Source organism: Orbicella faveolata, unplaced genomic scaffold (genome assembly GCF_042242905.1).
Source record: "Orbicella faveolata isolate gen_17 unplaced genomic scaffold, um_ofav_v1 contig_14, whole genome shotgun sequence".
Taxonomy (NCBI): domain Eukaryota; kingdom Metazoa; phylum Cnidaria; class Anthozoa; order Scleractinia; family Merulinidae; genus Orbicella; species Orbicella faveolata.
In genome coordinates, this window is record NW_028301541.1 from 20,252,194 (window position 1) to 20,267,095 (window position 14,902).

General features: G+C 38.6%; 1 protein-coding gene across 1 annotated transcript in view; it reads left to right on the forward strand.

Annotated features, from left to right (window-relative positions):
* Positions 1 to 14,449, forward strand: part of LOC110049569 (uncharacterized) — a 39,351-nt gene extending 24,902 nt beyond the window's left edge. The window contains exons 10-17 of the mRNA XM_089286067.1: positions 4,917 to 5,052; positions 7,746 to 7,970; positions 10,749 to 10,956; positions 11,598 to 11,692; positions 11,933 to 12,079; positions 12,604 to 13,110; positions 13,334 to 13,479; positions 14,348 to 14,449. Coding sequence (XP_089142193.1) covers positions 4,917 to 5,052; positions 7,746 to 7,970; positions 10,749 to 10,956; positions 11,598 to 11,692; positions 11,933 to 12,079; positions 12,604 to 13,110; positions 13,334 to 13,479; positions 14,348 to 14,449 — 1,566 coding nt within the window. The remainder of the gene's footprint in view (positions 1 to 4,916; positions 5,053 to 7,745; positions 7,971 to 10,748; positions 10,957 to 11,597; positions 11,693 to 11,932; positions 12,080 to 12,603; positions 13,111 to 13,333; positions 13,480 to 14,347) is intronic.
* Positions 14,450 to 14,902: the final 453 nt, after the last annotated feature.

The following is a 14,902-nucleotide window of genomic DNA, read 5'->3' on the forward strand; positions in this document are numbered from 1 at the left end:
TCTGAAAATGTTTGTTTGACCAAGTCATGAAGGGGTCTATTTTTCAGAAGTGAATTTTCCACTTTTGATGAGTGATAGCTATCGTAGCCTACGTAGCTAGAATGTGTTATAGCTGTTAGTTGGGGAAGAAATAATTCACTCGTCCGTTCAGTCGTTAGGTCGTAAACAATTTTTGGTGGTAATTCCCCTGACCAGGGTATTTCATTAGAGGGCTGATTTTTGTAAACAGAATAGCTGCCAAAGCGATAGACTGATCTTTCGTGTTTTCAGTCAAACAAGTGCTTTTAAATTAAAGACTATTTGGTATACCACACAGGTGGTTGTATAATTCGATCCATCAATAGCTTTGACAGCTGCTTTTAACTGAAACTTTGCCAAAAATCATGTGCGAGGGTTTCACACTTAAGAAGTGTTTTTCTTCTGCGAGTTGCAATCTAACTTCCTGTTGCGACCACCCCTTGCAAGCAACCAGTCTTCCAAAATACCAAACTTTTCCAAGTGTATTCACTATACTTGGGACCTCTTGTAAGCAACCACTTCTTGTAAGCCACCAAAATCGATTCTTTTGAGCTGTAAGTTTGAAATATTCTTTGACAGATAAAAGAGTGGAAATTGGATAATAAGGTGTGGAAACATTATCACATTCCTGGGTAGTACAAGAGACCGAAATTTATCATATGCTAATGAGGCAAAATTTTGACCCAATATGGTCTAAGCTCTCATAAGCGACCACCAAGTCAAACCTTCTGTAAGTGACCACCTACAATCATGGACAAAAGTGTTGACACATTTGAGCAAAACAAACGCTTTCTATCGGCGTCCTTCCGTAATTGAAAAAACATCTTTTTTGTCGATATCCAAACCCCCCTCCCCCTTTTGACGTGGAAAATATTTTTATTTTTCAAGTTGTAGTGGTGGGCCAATTTCACTCCTTCACTCCTTCACTAGGTCACTTCTGTTAGACATTTGGAACCCCGGCGGGGGAACTCCCATATGAAAAGGTCAGGGATGCTCGTCGGAAGATTAGAATTTAACTCTAAAGGAGACTAATGTGGGCGTTGCTTGAGCTTCATTAGATCCCTAAAAGATAGCACTTAAAACTGAATAGGTTCGATTACTAGCCATTGTTCAAGTAAGGATCCCGTGCACACTTGTTGACCCGACTCGCATACTCGAGAGATCAGCGGAAAACAAAGAGCATTTCTTTATTATTATTTCTTTGAGTGCACCCTAAAGGATACTTTGACAGCTAAGAATGGTGACATTTCGTCATCAATATCTTAAGTGAGACCAGAATCCTTGATTTGCACACAAGACGACAATTAATCATCCCCTACCTTTTCATATAGGATCCCCCCCCCCCCCCCCCCAGGTTTCGAACATCACGCTGTCCAAGGCCATTGCACATTGTCAAGTTAGTTTTTCTTTGAATTTCTTACGCAAGTACTCAATATCTTACTGCAGAAATGATCTACAATGAATAGATGAATAGATATTTGCACGAACGTGTTTATACATAGAAGCTAATTATATAAATAGCTCATTTCCCGAAGGGGTCTGCTTTATACAGGTTTAACCATACTCGATTGCCGAAAACTGAGGAGATATTGAAAATCACAAAATTGATGAGCTGAAGGAATTTTCGAATTATGATTCAAACCGTGATTAAAAGTTTTGGATGATCAACAGACAAGAGAATTGAGAATTTGAACGACACGTTTCGCTAGTATTTATACAGTGTTGTAAGTAAATACTTCAAAGATGAATATGGACTTGGCAAAATGATTTGAACAAAATAGCTGATAAATAGAAAAAAAAAGATATAACACAAGACTGGGAGTTAGCAGTCACTAATATCGCTTTGGAAAGGGAAGGAAAAAAAAAGAAAAAAAAAAAGAAGCTATTACAGCACGAGGTATTCTTATTCATTTTGGTAGCCCATCCAAGCATGAACCCCACCTAACAGGGCTTAACTTTATTGAGCGGACGAGACGCGGTGCTGTCCTTGTGGTATTATGACTCTACGTTGGATAATTTTTTTTTTATTTCTAAGATCTCTCAAAAGGCAACCAAGAAAGAAAAAATCACTGACGTGGCCTGGGAAAGTAAAGAACGAAAAAAATGGGGAGCAGAAGTAGAAAATCTGGTTTTTATGAGTAGCAACTGTTCCCACGAACTGTCGCATTGTCAGCAATAGCTTGTGTCATGCGAGACTTCTGCTGCTGAGTTCAATCACTGGGTTTGTTATCAGCAAAATCGCTCAGACAAATTTCTTGAATCAAAATCTACACGGACGTAAATTTGGGTTTTTACGGTATTATCTTACAAACACGATTTGTTGTTTTCTAACGTGTGTGGACTCAATTTGTGCTTTTTTAAGCGAGACCACTAAATATTGCAGCGCACTAAAGCGTCGCTAGTGCGCAGAGACTGGATATGAGTCTGCGGAAAACTATCATAGTATTCTGCACTGCTTTTAAGCCTCCAAATACTAACCTAAACTACAACTAGACGGTTTCTATTTCAATGTTTATTTTAATTTTTTTCATTTTTTATTTTTTAATGCTTTTACAGTCTTACAAACATCACTTACAATGCATGAGAAAATATAAAACCTATTTACAATACTTTGCATTGCGTTACTTACAATACGCAATAATTACTGATTATGGCATAACCTACTTACACATTACGTTACCTAATACGTAATATGTAATTACTTACTTAGAGAAAAAAAAACCTTGCAACAAATTACTAAGAGAAACACCTTAAATGATAAGGAAGAATTTCCACTTCTGTTGAAATTCCCTTTCACCATTCAACATGGGAGCCATATATTTTTCTATCTCTATTTTATCCTGCACTAACGAGATGAAGTCGCTGAAAAAGAACATAGTGTTATTTAGCGCGTTGAAATATAAAAAATAATTTATTTGCCTGGCATTATGAGGTGGTTGAGGGTCAAACAGTGAGTACAGGGATGAGTAATTCCAAATAATACCTCTAGCTCGGAGAGAAGTAAACTCGCATTACTTATGGTAAAATACCAACTTTGGAACTTAACCTAAAAGGGAGATACTTGTGGGCAGCTAATAAACAAATGACGTATGTTTTGACTATCAGAGGGGCAGAAAGGGCAGGATGGGGAGGCAACCTTCTCCATTTTGTATAATATACTATTCGTGGCTAAAATGTTATGTATAATTTTGTGCTGGTCACATTGGTTTGATAGCTCAGTTGGTAGAGCACTGTACCGGTATCGCAGAGGTCATGGGTTTAAATCCCGTCCAGGCCTGAATTTTTCTCAGGCTTTAATTTCACAGCTGCTTTAGTTGTGTTATAACTGCGATGATCATCTATGTCTTCATATCTTTCTCCGCCGTTCAAATATACAATTTTCATATATTCATTTGCAGTGTCCATGTAGTTCGAAGGTATTGCTCCGCAGAAGTGAAGATAATTATTTGTTGTTTCTTTCACTTTTGCCACACAAAAATCTACGAACAAGACGTCAAAAGTAACCATTTTGCTTTTTCATCAAGTTGTTTCCAGCAGACGTGCACATCGTATCTGGGACTTTGGGACATCCAAATATGCAGTATGCATTCTTTGTTCATTTTTATGTTACCGTAAACGTAAAAATAATTGCGAACCCAGTATGAAATTCAGAGCAAACCAATAAAAGTTTCTGTTATAAATCGGATGAAACTAATTATAAACCAAAAAAGTCAAACCGAGTGATAAAAACAACTTCTTGAACACTTGCTCAACACGTTGCTTAGCATGTGACAAAAATCTTCCCAGGAACACGATACATGTAGTTAATCGGCGGTCAAGTCTAAAATCTAGTGAATAATTTTTTCTTCTTGAACGAAAACTCATTCCAAATATAACAAGGGTTTAAACTTTTGTATGGCTAACATTAAGAACCTTAGTTTAGTCACATCAATAACAAACTTCCCAACAGGTGTTGTGCAACCGTAGCCTTGGTGATGCAAAGATCTGTTGTTTGTTGCATGGGTGAGAATCACAGAACTGCAAGACCGTAACTTCTTCGGTTATATGTGTTTGCCCAGTTCTTTCTGAAGGCCAAAATTAGCTTTAAGAGGATCTGTTTAACAGGATCTGGATCTGTTTGATCTTGTATTTGATTCATTTACGTTTCAGTGGACATGTCTGCTTTGTAAAACTTGTAAACAACAGCTCACGATCACACGATTCAAAAATATAGTGATTGTAACTTCTTGTCTTGTTACGCGGCTTTTTTCACCTTCTCTCGGTTTTAGAATTAAACGCCAAGAAGTTCTTGTGAAGCGGACAGCTTGCCACAAAGAAGTCCTTGCGGTTTCAATTTTTAACAGCAAAGAAGTTCTTGCTCCTGCTGAATAATTTAGCGCAAGATTAGTGACCCGCAAGTAGCCGCAAGAAGTTGCCGGCTTGTGGACGCAAAGAGAAGTTCTTGCGCATGCATTATTTTCGGGCTCTACTATACTTAATGCTTTCATGTAGGTTTTTTATTATCACTGATCAAAGTTATGGACCAAGATTTCCCTACTTAAATTAATTTGCAGCTTAAGCGTGGAGGACGTGGGCCCTCCACACCAACAAACAAGGATCCAAACAAGGATCTGCAACTTTCAGATCTGCAAGATCTCCAAGGATCTGCAACTTTCAGTGCCAGTTGTAAAAAGTCTTGTCTTTGCAAAATTAACAACTATTTTTATACTTTCCCAACACTGACAAACAGAAATAAACTTATTGGCTTTGGTAAATATAGTACATGTAAGGGCTCCTAATACTTGAAGTTATTTATTAACTTACATGTATGAGTCTATGCATCACATCCAGGAATCAATTGTCCATGAACATTTCACGACTTGTTAACTAAATAAAGTTGCTTTTTCTGCCTTTTGCAGGGTGGAGGTCCATGTTGTTGCACGATTGATGCAAAATTGTTAGACGGAGTTACCTCAGGGCGTGCTTTCATTGGACAGTTAGGCACAGTTGACCTGCTACGATTGCCTGATGGTTCCCTACTTTTTTACTTCCCAGGTTTGTTGGCACCACTAGCACTAATTATTACTAAATAGTAGACTCGTTTCTCTACCTTGCTTGATTATGGGAGGATCTTATGGTGGCTGGTCCCTGTGGGTGGCTTCCTCCATCCATACAGTAAGCATCACCTCACTGCATCTTTTCTTCTATTGGGAAAACATCAGCTTGATGATGGTAGCAATGCAGCTGTGACCATTTGGCTCTGACTCAAAGTCATCCTACCTTGAATAGTGGTATATATGAAGGAAGGTACTACAGTGAAATGCTGTTAAGGTGGCCAGCAAATCTGGCTGTATTAACAGTGTCCTTAATAATGAAGTGACTGTATTAACAGGATGACTGTGAAGCGGGGTTCCACGAAACTACCATATGAGGTTTGTCATGTAGTTTACCTAGCGCACTTAGCTGACACTGATACACGTCAAACGAAGAAGTGTCGAATGAATGAGTGTCAAAATGAGAAGTGATTTCCTCAGTATATTCAATGACCATGGTGTTCTCTGTTGCTTTTTCTCTTTGTTAGAACTCATAACAGTCGTAATGATCAAAATAGCTCAAGTGTTCCACCTAAATAAGCGGAAAGATTATTTGTAAATTAATGATTGTTGTTAAATTTTGCTGTGCCACACAACATACAAACTCCTTAAGATCGTTTTGACCACCCTTGTAATATGTATAGCATATTTCAAAATATCACAAGTTGGTTTAAAAAGCAGTTTTGAAAACTGATGGACTACTTGTACACATCACCACCTGGCAGTGACTTTGCTTCAATTACTATTCTGCTCATTTGTATTTGCACCCAGTTTCCAGTTTCCAGAGAGTGATTTGAAATTTTCTTTAGTCCAAAAATAAACGCAGTGATTGAGTGATAAAAAAATAACAAGATGTGTTTTTCTTGCCGGCTGAGCTTGCGAAAGAAGCCAGAAAGGAAGTTCTTACAAAATCTTTATTATGTGTCGATGTCTTGTACATGGAAGAGATGGGATAATGAGTTGCTTGTTAAAGCATTTTACAAGAAAGATTAAAAGTAATGTCAATTGACGTTTTGATGCATTATTCTCAAGATTGAGGTCGGAAAAAACCCATACTTATGTGGGGACTCAAAAAAGAAACAAATTGGAAAATATTTAAGACTACATGTATATAAACAGTCTAATAATAATATAAAATCTAATACTAGTTATACTGATCTAGTAAACTAACAGTAGTTGATCTGATGATAAAGTAATATTTAACAATTATCGTTTGAAATCGAGGTGAATAGTGACAGAATGTTCACCGAGATTGAAAAGGATAATTGTTTTAGTATATACACACGAAGTGATCTCAACAACAGATGATCTCAACATTTTCAGAAGGAAACCATTAAAAGTCAATTTAATTGACCTCTCAACTCATGCGTGGAACTGACGTGCAAATGGTACAAAGCATGCGCGAAGCTATTTACCGAATCTTCAAACATAAAAAATCTGGTTAATCTTTGATAAAATCCTCGTCACAATCTAGCAAAATGCTCCTTTAACACCGTCCAATCAGCAATTTAAATCAAAAGTCTGCTTGCAGAACATTTGCAGTGTTTTCATTTCGCTTGAAATGAAAACTGACAGAGTAGTTGGCGAAGGATCAACCTGAAATTATACCATGTGAGCAGGACTGTGGTTAAAACTGGATGTTTTCTTGCACAAAGGCTTTCTCCTGAATACTTATGGGGGTGCTTCGTTGAATAGCACTTAATGCTTCTGCCAAAGAACCCTGTGGTATTTATTTCTGCCAATGCCGAGTGAAGAGCAACTTGGTGGTCGGGTTTGTTTAGATTGATGAAATCTGTAATTGCCAAGGTCATTTCCTGAAGCTGCTCGAAAGTTGAACGTCGGTAAGTTTTTTCTATCCTTTGAAACCTTCAGGCCAAATTTCATAGCCATCTTTGTATTTTCAGGTACAGCGTCTTCTTGTATTCTCAGGATTTCCATTCAAAAACACTGGCGAAACGCGAGTTTATGTGGGCCATTTTGTTTTGCTTGGATCATGCATTATTCACTCGCTAGGAGGTGAATAAGCACTGACTGACTGACTGGCCCCAAGGGAAACAGGGAGTTTTGTTTCCCCGAGACCCTCCGTGTTCCCCTCGGCTTCGCCTCGGGGAACATTGAGGTCGAGGAACATGACCTGATCACGTGCGAGTCAAAAGTTCAAGTTGATGTTTCCCTTGGGAGTTAGTGAGTTTTGTTCGCCCTAGGGAGTTGGTGCGTTTTGACCCACGACACGTGACACGTTCTCCTCCAATCGGAAAACGTATTTGAGTTGGGAGGTATAACAATGCTCATTAGCCCAAGATAGCAAACCAATCAGATTGCTTGAAACACCAAGATCACTGGGTGTGTGTATATACTAATTAATATTATGATGAGCAGAACGAACCGCCCCCTATGTGATAAAGCCAAAATCTATACCTTTAAGAAGATCAGCAGCTGTTAGGTACACTACTGTATGTGGTGTATAAAGTTGTAACAATAATGTTGTAAAATTTATGTCCTTTTTGTACCAAAGAGAAGGAAAGAGTAAGTGACAAGCAATTGATAAATAAACTATTCTTAAATTTTCTTTCACTCTCAAGCATGCGAGTTATCAGTCACAGTCTAGAATTGTTGTTTAAGTAAATATGATATTATTTTGCGTTTTTCTTGTAGCCGCAATAGACACTGGTTCTTACCCGCTTTTGCTGGAATCACAAGATGGTAAATTTTTGGGGGACACTGTTGTAACTTACTATGATGATAGAGTGCAAAAGATGGTGCATAAAATAGCCCTTAATCCATGTCTACAGAGGAAGTTTTTCGACATGTGTATGCGTTCTAGTTTGGATGGCAACAATGGAAACACTGGAGATGAAACACAAAGTTCCGGAAGTCTTGGTAGGTTGGTCTTAATTTGTGCCATAAATCAATTTTTAATGATACAAATAATAATAATTGTGATGTCTGAAAGGAATAAAATATAGACACTAGATAAATGAATGAACACAATATGCCCATCCAGACAAATAAAAAGAACACGAAACCAACCAGACATTGTTATCAAGAATGAAGGAGACCAGAAGTGTAACCTTATCAAGATGGCTGTACCTTAATACCTCCACCAAAGTATCGGAAAAAGCGTCCAAGACAATAAGAAATAGAGATCACCCAAATGTGGCAGATGAGAGTAGTGGTAATTCCATTAATAGTTGGTGCCCCTGGAGTTATAAAGGAAGGCATTTCTAAGCAACTCGGTGAAATCCCGGGGAACAGCAACCTATGGGAAATTCGAAAGACAGCACTTCCACGTACAGCACACATTATTAGAAGGGTCGTATTTATTAAGTAAAAAGAAAGAACATCCTGTAGCGCTTTACAGCTGTAGGTCCGTGGTTTGGTCTTGGCCCTAGAATGCAAAATAGACGAACGGAAGTGTGATAATTATTATATATAGTGAGTATGGATTATTATCTATTGATTTAGGCTCGGTTTCTGCCACTCTCTCGTGCCCGGTCTGCTCCCTTCCCAAACAGTGCTTGGTAATGGAGCCTACTATTGATACCACCACCTCCACCACTGCCAACCACAAACATAAAGTACCAGTTGTTAGTGTTTCAACAAGTAGACAACAACGTACCACAAGAACAAAATAACCGTTTATTTTCAAAGTCCTTCTTCCTTATACATGTATATACGTCATAACGAGGCTAGCGTTCACACTAGTACCGAGGCTACCTAGCCTATCACTCATAACAGTTAGAGTTACAGGATTTGGCATCCTTTTGTCGTGTAAAAAATAAGATAAAAAAAAACTAGAAAAAAATCCTCTTGTCATATTTATGATTCGCCCAGAGATTTTCCTTGAGGATATGGCTATTTGACCCTAGCTAGTGATGCGGACCAACATCAATTTACAAAGGCCTTGGCGTTACCCTTTGAAGCATGCAATTCTATGGAGCCAGGTAGTAAGGAACATAGTGAACGTGATCCCTGAGTTCTGTCCAGTGAAATAGACTTACTGGTTGATGCGGTAGGTGACAGGACCTGACGGGAGCAGATGGCACCCTCAAAAATTCCGGGGTATCTATATATCCCGATATTACACTACAATTAAAAGATGCTAGCCATGTTATCACTGTTGTGGATGGCTTTCTCTGTGATAATGCCTTGATGATAGCTTGGGGTGATGCAGAAACGAAACATTTGAATCGTCAGCAGGAAGATATAGTAGTAGTAGTGTTTTTAGGGCTTAGCCAGAAGATTACAAGGATGCTCTGATCCGGATGGAAAGAACATTTAATCGGCATGTGGAGGAAAACAAGGCAGTAACACTTATTAATCCAAAGTGCATTCGCAGGCATTAAAGTCAAATGAACCAAAATTTAGACATCTTTTCATCAGCCATTTTATAGCGACGAAGTGGTAAAAAACATGTAAATGGAAACTTACGCAGAAATTTTTCTTTCTGAGCGGTGAAAAGGAGTAAAGAAGTTAAAAGTACGAACACAGCCAATGGCGTCACGAAAATGTTTCCAAAATGACCGGGCTTTTTAATGGGAGGAATGGAACTGAGACTCTGCTTTGTGACGTCATTGTTGTCTTGAACATTGCAACGTTTCTTCGTCAGTGAGTCTTTCGTGGGGAAGGTTTTGGATCTAAAAACAAACCTTATTTTACTTGGGAATGGCCAAGGAGTTCGCCCACTGTTCGGCGGGCATTATTTGCTTGTTTTGTCGTTGTTTTTTGTCCAATTGCCGACTTGGAACGTTCCATAGTGAAGTTAAAAATCGTCGGTACCGTGTGTTTCTTGACTACAAGTTGATGAAGCTTGAAAGAGGGTCTCAACAAACTCCTCACTACAAGATTTTGTTCGAAGCTGTCTTCAGTAAAGTGTTTTACACAAACGCCCGAATGCTCCAAGGGCATGAAGCATTCTGTTTTCATTTTTATAAGTCATTCTCTTTTAAGTTTTGGGTCCTGGGGGAACTCGAAAGTGCTAACTTTTGATTTTGGGTGGTTTTCGTCTGAAGTTCACTGTGAACTTGAAACCAAAACAGTTTCAAATTTCCCGCATTTCTTGAGCTCACCAACAGTGACGTTACAAGTTTTATTTCCAACAATTATCTGACAATTTTCCCGACCGCTCTACGATTATGAAGGATAAAAAACAGTGATTTAAACATTCCAATATCTCTAAAATGAAAAAATGTCTAAATTTTGGTTCATTTGACTTTTAAATTGGGTATGGAGCCGAACAGCAGACTAGAGGAATTACAACATAGATGGGGGTGATCTCCATGTCAACACTGAAAGGACCACTCGTGGCAGGATGCTCAAAGTGTTATATCATGTGAGGTTTACCAGAACCAGAATTAGAACCTTATCCATTCAACCTCGTTCCCAGGTTCTACACCCTGGGAATGCCACTGCTTATGAATTATGGTTTTGTGTTCACATTTGGGCCTTTATTTATCTTTTAGTGTCAATGCTGTAATTAAATTTAACAAATGTAAGAAGAAAAAGAAATGAAAAGAAAAAGTTGTAATGTAAGGGTATGTAGGTTAAACAATGTACATGTAAATATAAGTAATCTTCGGCTGTGTCCAATTATCTTATCACCATGGTTAGGCAGCAAAAGGTAAGCTCTAGTTTAACTTTTTCGCTTACCTTTCGTAGAATTCACAGAACCGGTCGAGATGTTGAGTCTTGTAGTTTATGCAGCGGCAGAAAGTGGGGCTCAACAGTTTATTGAAATGATTTTCACGTCTCCGGCTGGAAGAGTAGTCTTCGATGTGTACAAGAAAAAACCGGTGCTGCCCGAGGTTATTGCCAAGGATCATGGCAACAAGGAGACTGCAAAGTACCTTGAAGGGATAACCAAAAGGTAAGTTCTATGACAAAGGACAGAAACTGAAAAAATGTTTCACAAGGCAGGCAGTTGCAAGCAATGTTGCACAGGCCAGGCAGTTGCAAGCAATGTTTCACAGAGCAGGCATTTTTAACATCCTTTTGAAAACAAGCCTAAAACCATGGAATAAGTCCATCTATAATACAAGGAACTGAAACAATTAAACTGGTGAAAGATTCTGTTTGTTTTCTTTAATACCACAGAAATTTTAGATGGTACTATTTCATATTCAAAGGTGTTCTTTTGGACTCAACTCTAGTTGTGCCAAATAGTTCACCTTACTCCCTGGTGCTTTTCTCATGGTTTCAGTAACATGACGTGACTAAAACTACTACTTCCCCTGGATGAGATAGGATGAGATATTATCACGGCCAGCATCATTTGAATGAGATGACCAGGATCAGCCCCAGAATGTTGACCTCTATATTGCAAATTAAGTGCATGTATACTGGACTTAAAAAATATCCATTTTTTGCTTCGTTGAAAATGGTGATCAGGACCAAACCTTCTTGTCCATTCAACTTTAATATTGTGAAAAATGTTAAATTTTGAAAGCTTAGTTTCCACTAACAAAAGTTACTCTTATTAGAATATGTATCTCTTTTCTCGCTACACAGATTTTCTGAGGAGATTGGGACTGGTGAAGAATGCTCTCAGACAATCGATTGGTCTGAACTCGTGAAAGCTGCTGAGGCAGCAGAAGAACAGCTTGGTAAGTAAATAGCTTCTGATTATCCTTTCTGCTAAAAGTTTTGTTTTCACGTAACAAGGTCAATATTTGATTTCATGATATTCACACGATTGTGTTCGCTTGTAACAATTCAGACTTCAGATTGACAATATCTGTAACATTTTCTTATGCCTCACAGGAATAATTGTGATCTTAAATGAGCGGTTCTTTGTAATAACAACAAGGGGTGTGTTGATTTTTCATTTGTCTACAACTAAACAGATCTTACTAGTGAAAAAGATGATCAAATTGACAAGGATACCCCCAAAGAAACTGGCTATTTAGGAGACATTGACACATCCTCCAATGAATCATCGGAGGCTCAAAGCTCGGATTCTGATGATGATATTTCAAAAACGTCAAGGAAAGGTGATAAGTATACTTAAGTTAGACCTTCATAGCAGTCTGTCTTTTGTATATGCATTTGGCTATAAATATTTTCCCTTCAAGTTGTTCAAGTTGAGTCTCCCTTGGTCACTGTATTAATTTTGTCCCATGTGCCGAATTGGGCAAGAGGCGGTTCACGCAGGAATCAAGTAGTGTTCATGTACATTATCATAATTGGCAAATTAGTTGTTTTGACATTCAACAATCTTAATTTTATTGACTAAATTATTTATTCTCAACGTCACTATCACTGTGTTATCTCCCCTTCAAAAACTATTTTCATGAAATAATTCTATTACAGGTATCTGCAATATCGTGGCCTTCAAAACTCTTAAACCATCCTGATTTGACATTATTGACATCTACAAAATACAGCTCTATACGCATGGATTACATGGAGTTTAGGGAGGTATTCTCCCTATCTCACCTGGGCTGGTTTCTCTAGATGTTTATGTATTCAGCACCAAATGATAGATTTTGACGTTGTTCCTTTTTCGTTATTTTAGAAATTCAGATGAAGGCAGAGGAGTGCGAACAACCAGTTTGGGAGCATGGAGATCACGCTATCGATGCCAATAAGGCAAACCTAATCCAACGTCCGATTTTGTCTCTCAAAGATGGAGCATTTCCAAGAGGCAAAGCAAATGTTATAACCTATTTTAAAACAAAGACACTCAAATGGAAAGAAAATAGTCTCCACCTGATTCAAGCCAGCCGTTTTCAAGAAGCTTACAATGTACGGCAAGTAAAATACCTCCATGGTCCAGGTATTTCCTTCCTTCTGGGTTTAGGCAACGAACCAGCTCAGCATCATCCCATCACAGCTTATCAAAGGTTGGGCTACTTGCTGACGTTAAGTAGAGAAAGAAATGAATATTACAAGATGCATGTTGGCACAGCTGAAGATCACCAGTCTTTGGAAAATTTAAACACTACTGTGGGAAACAACGAGGACTACAAGGCGAGTAGGTTGGACGCCTTACAACAGCTTTGCTGCGGACTAATTAATGGAGGTAAGACGTTCACTGAAAGCTGAACACAACGACGTTAAATCTATTAAAGACTGACCCTACATGTACATCTTCAGCTTTGAAGCTGAGTGTACAACTACTTTCCAACTACCTCTTTCGGTTTGAAAGTGTTTCTTTTTGTATTCTAGCGGGACTCGATAAAAGATTTTATAATTGCCTTTATTTTCATTGGCAGTGCCTGAGTTTCAGAATGATTGCTTTCCAGAATTTACAGCTACAGCAAACAGTGAGGATCTCACTGTCAGAAGGAAATCAGCTAAGTGTTGGATGGAGCATTGTCAATCTGCCGCCCCTGACTTTTGGTTGCTGACTTACGTATTTCGTCCGACAGGGAAGATCTTGTTCGTTTATGTAAGAATTGCAAACACGTTTTTAATAGTTTGTACTATTTTGCCCATACTTGAAGATTACATTTATTATTATAAATTGAACTCACTATCTCTTTTCTGAACGGCCGAAAGCATACAGTGAATTTTCGAAATCAGCGCCTGTGACGTTATCTAGCTGCAGATTATACAATTATCATGTCAAGGACACTCAAGGTCACGGGTTGTCATGTCATGTATGACCGCGGTGCATGATTTCTAAGGGTGATCATGTCAAGTTTGCGCGCTTTGTGTTGCTTGCCGTCAGTGAAGAAGCAAAAACATGAGTTCCTATTTTGTTTTCCTTCAATGTATAATAAAACATTTATTTAGATTCGCTTTTTGTGATATCCAGAATAATCAAGGTCTCGGTAAGAAATATCAGCCTCAGCCTTCGGCCTCGGCTTCGGCTGATAACCCCTACCTTGACCTTGATTATTCTGGTTATCACAAAAACCTCATCCAATAATTGTTTATAATAACGTGACATTTTTCTGTGATTTCCGGTTAAGATACATTTTACGTGGTAACAGAAGAAGCGACCATGAATCGAGTTACTTGATATTCTTAATACACATTGACGCACGAAAACAATGTTGATATGGTGCTCATTTCTTCCACTGTAGTCGTTATCTTGAGCCTGGTTCTCATGCCACCGACATACCTGGAACATTTATCGCCGAATCATAATCTGTCCCAAGTATTGACTGCCAGCTTGCCTGCGAAGTTGAGCTGAGTTCAACTTCGCAGGCAAGCCGGCGGTTGTCGGCGATGAAAATATTTTATGTGAACATCGTCTGCGAACGCAATGTATGACGTAACAACTCGATTTTCCCACAATTCCGTATTTACAGATGGAATGGTTGACAGTTGCGCCAATTCGATTTGCATTTCGCGCCAATTTGAACAGATCGCCGAACGTTGTCGCCTCCAACCGGCGACTACGTCGCAGGTAGGTCGGCGGCTTATGAGAACCAGGTTTTAGAAATGAGGTAACCGGCTTTGTTAGAGCTTCATTCATACTGTTTGATGTCTCTTCTATATTTAATCTCTGAAAGGAAACAAAAACCAATCAAATCACTTGTGAGTAAATTACTGTAACTGACTAAAGCAAGGTGAGTATGAAAATGAAAATGTCAGTCAGGTTTTTTTATTGCAGTTTGAATTAAGGTGGGGTTTATTCTCCAAGTGGTGCATTTATTACTAAAGCTAAACGATGTGAAAGTATAGTCATCTGAACATTGTAGCTGACCAGCCTTACCTGATTAAAGCCTTAATGGACGCGTTTTATGGTTTGCTTTTCAGGTTGCAGCCAGCAAAGATGTCTTTCCTCTTGCGTCATGTTTTGATGATAGACAATATGAGTTGTCATGGCAGCGTCAGCAGTGGCAGCGATGTATAAACAATGT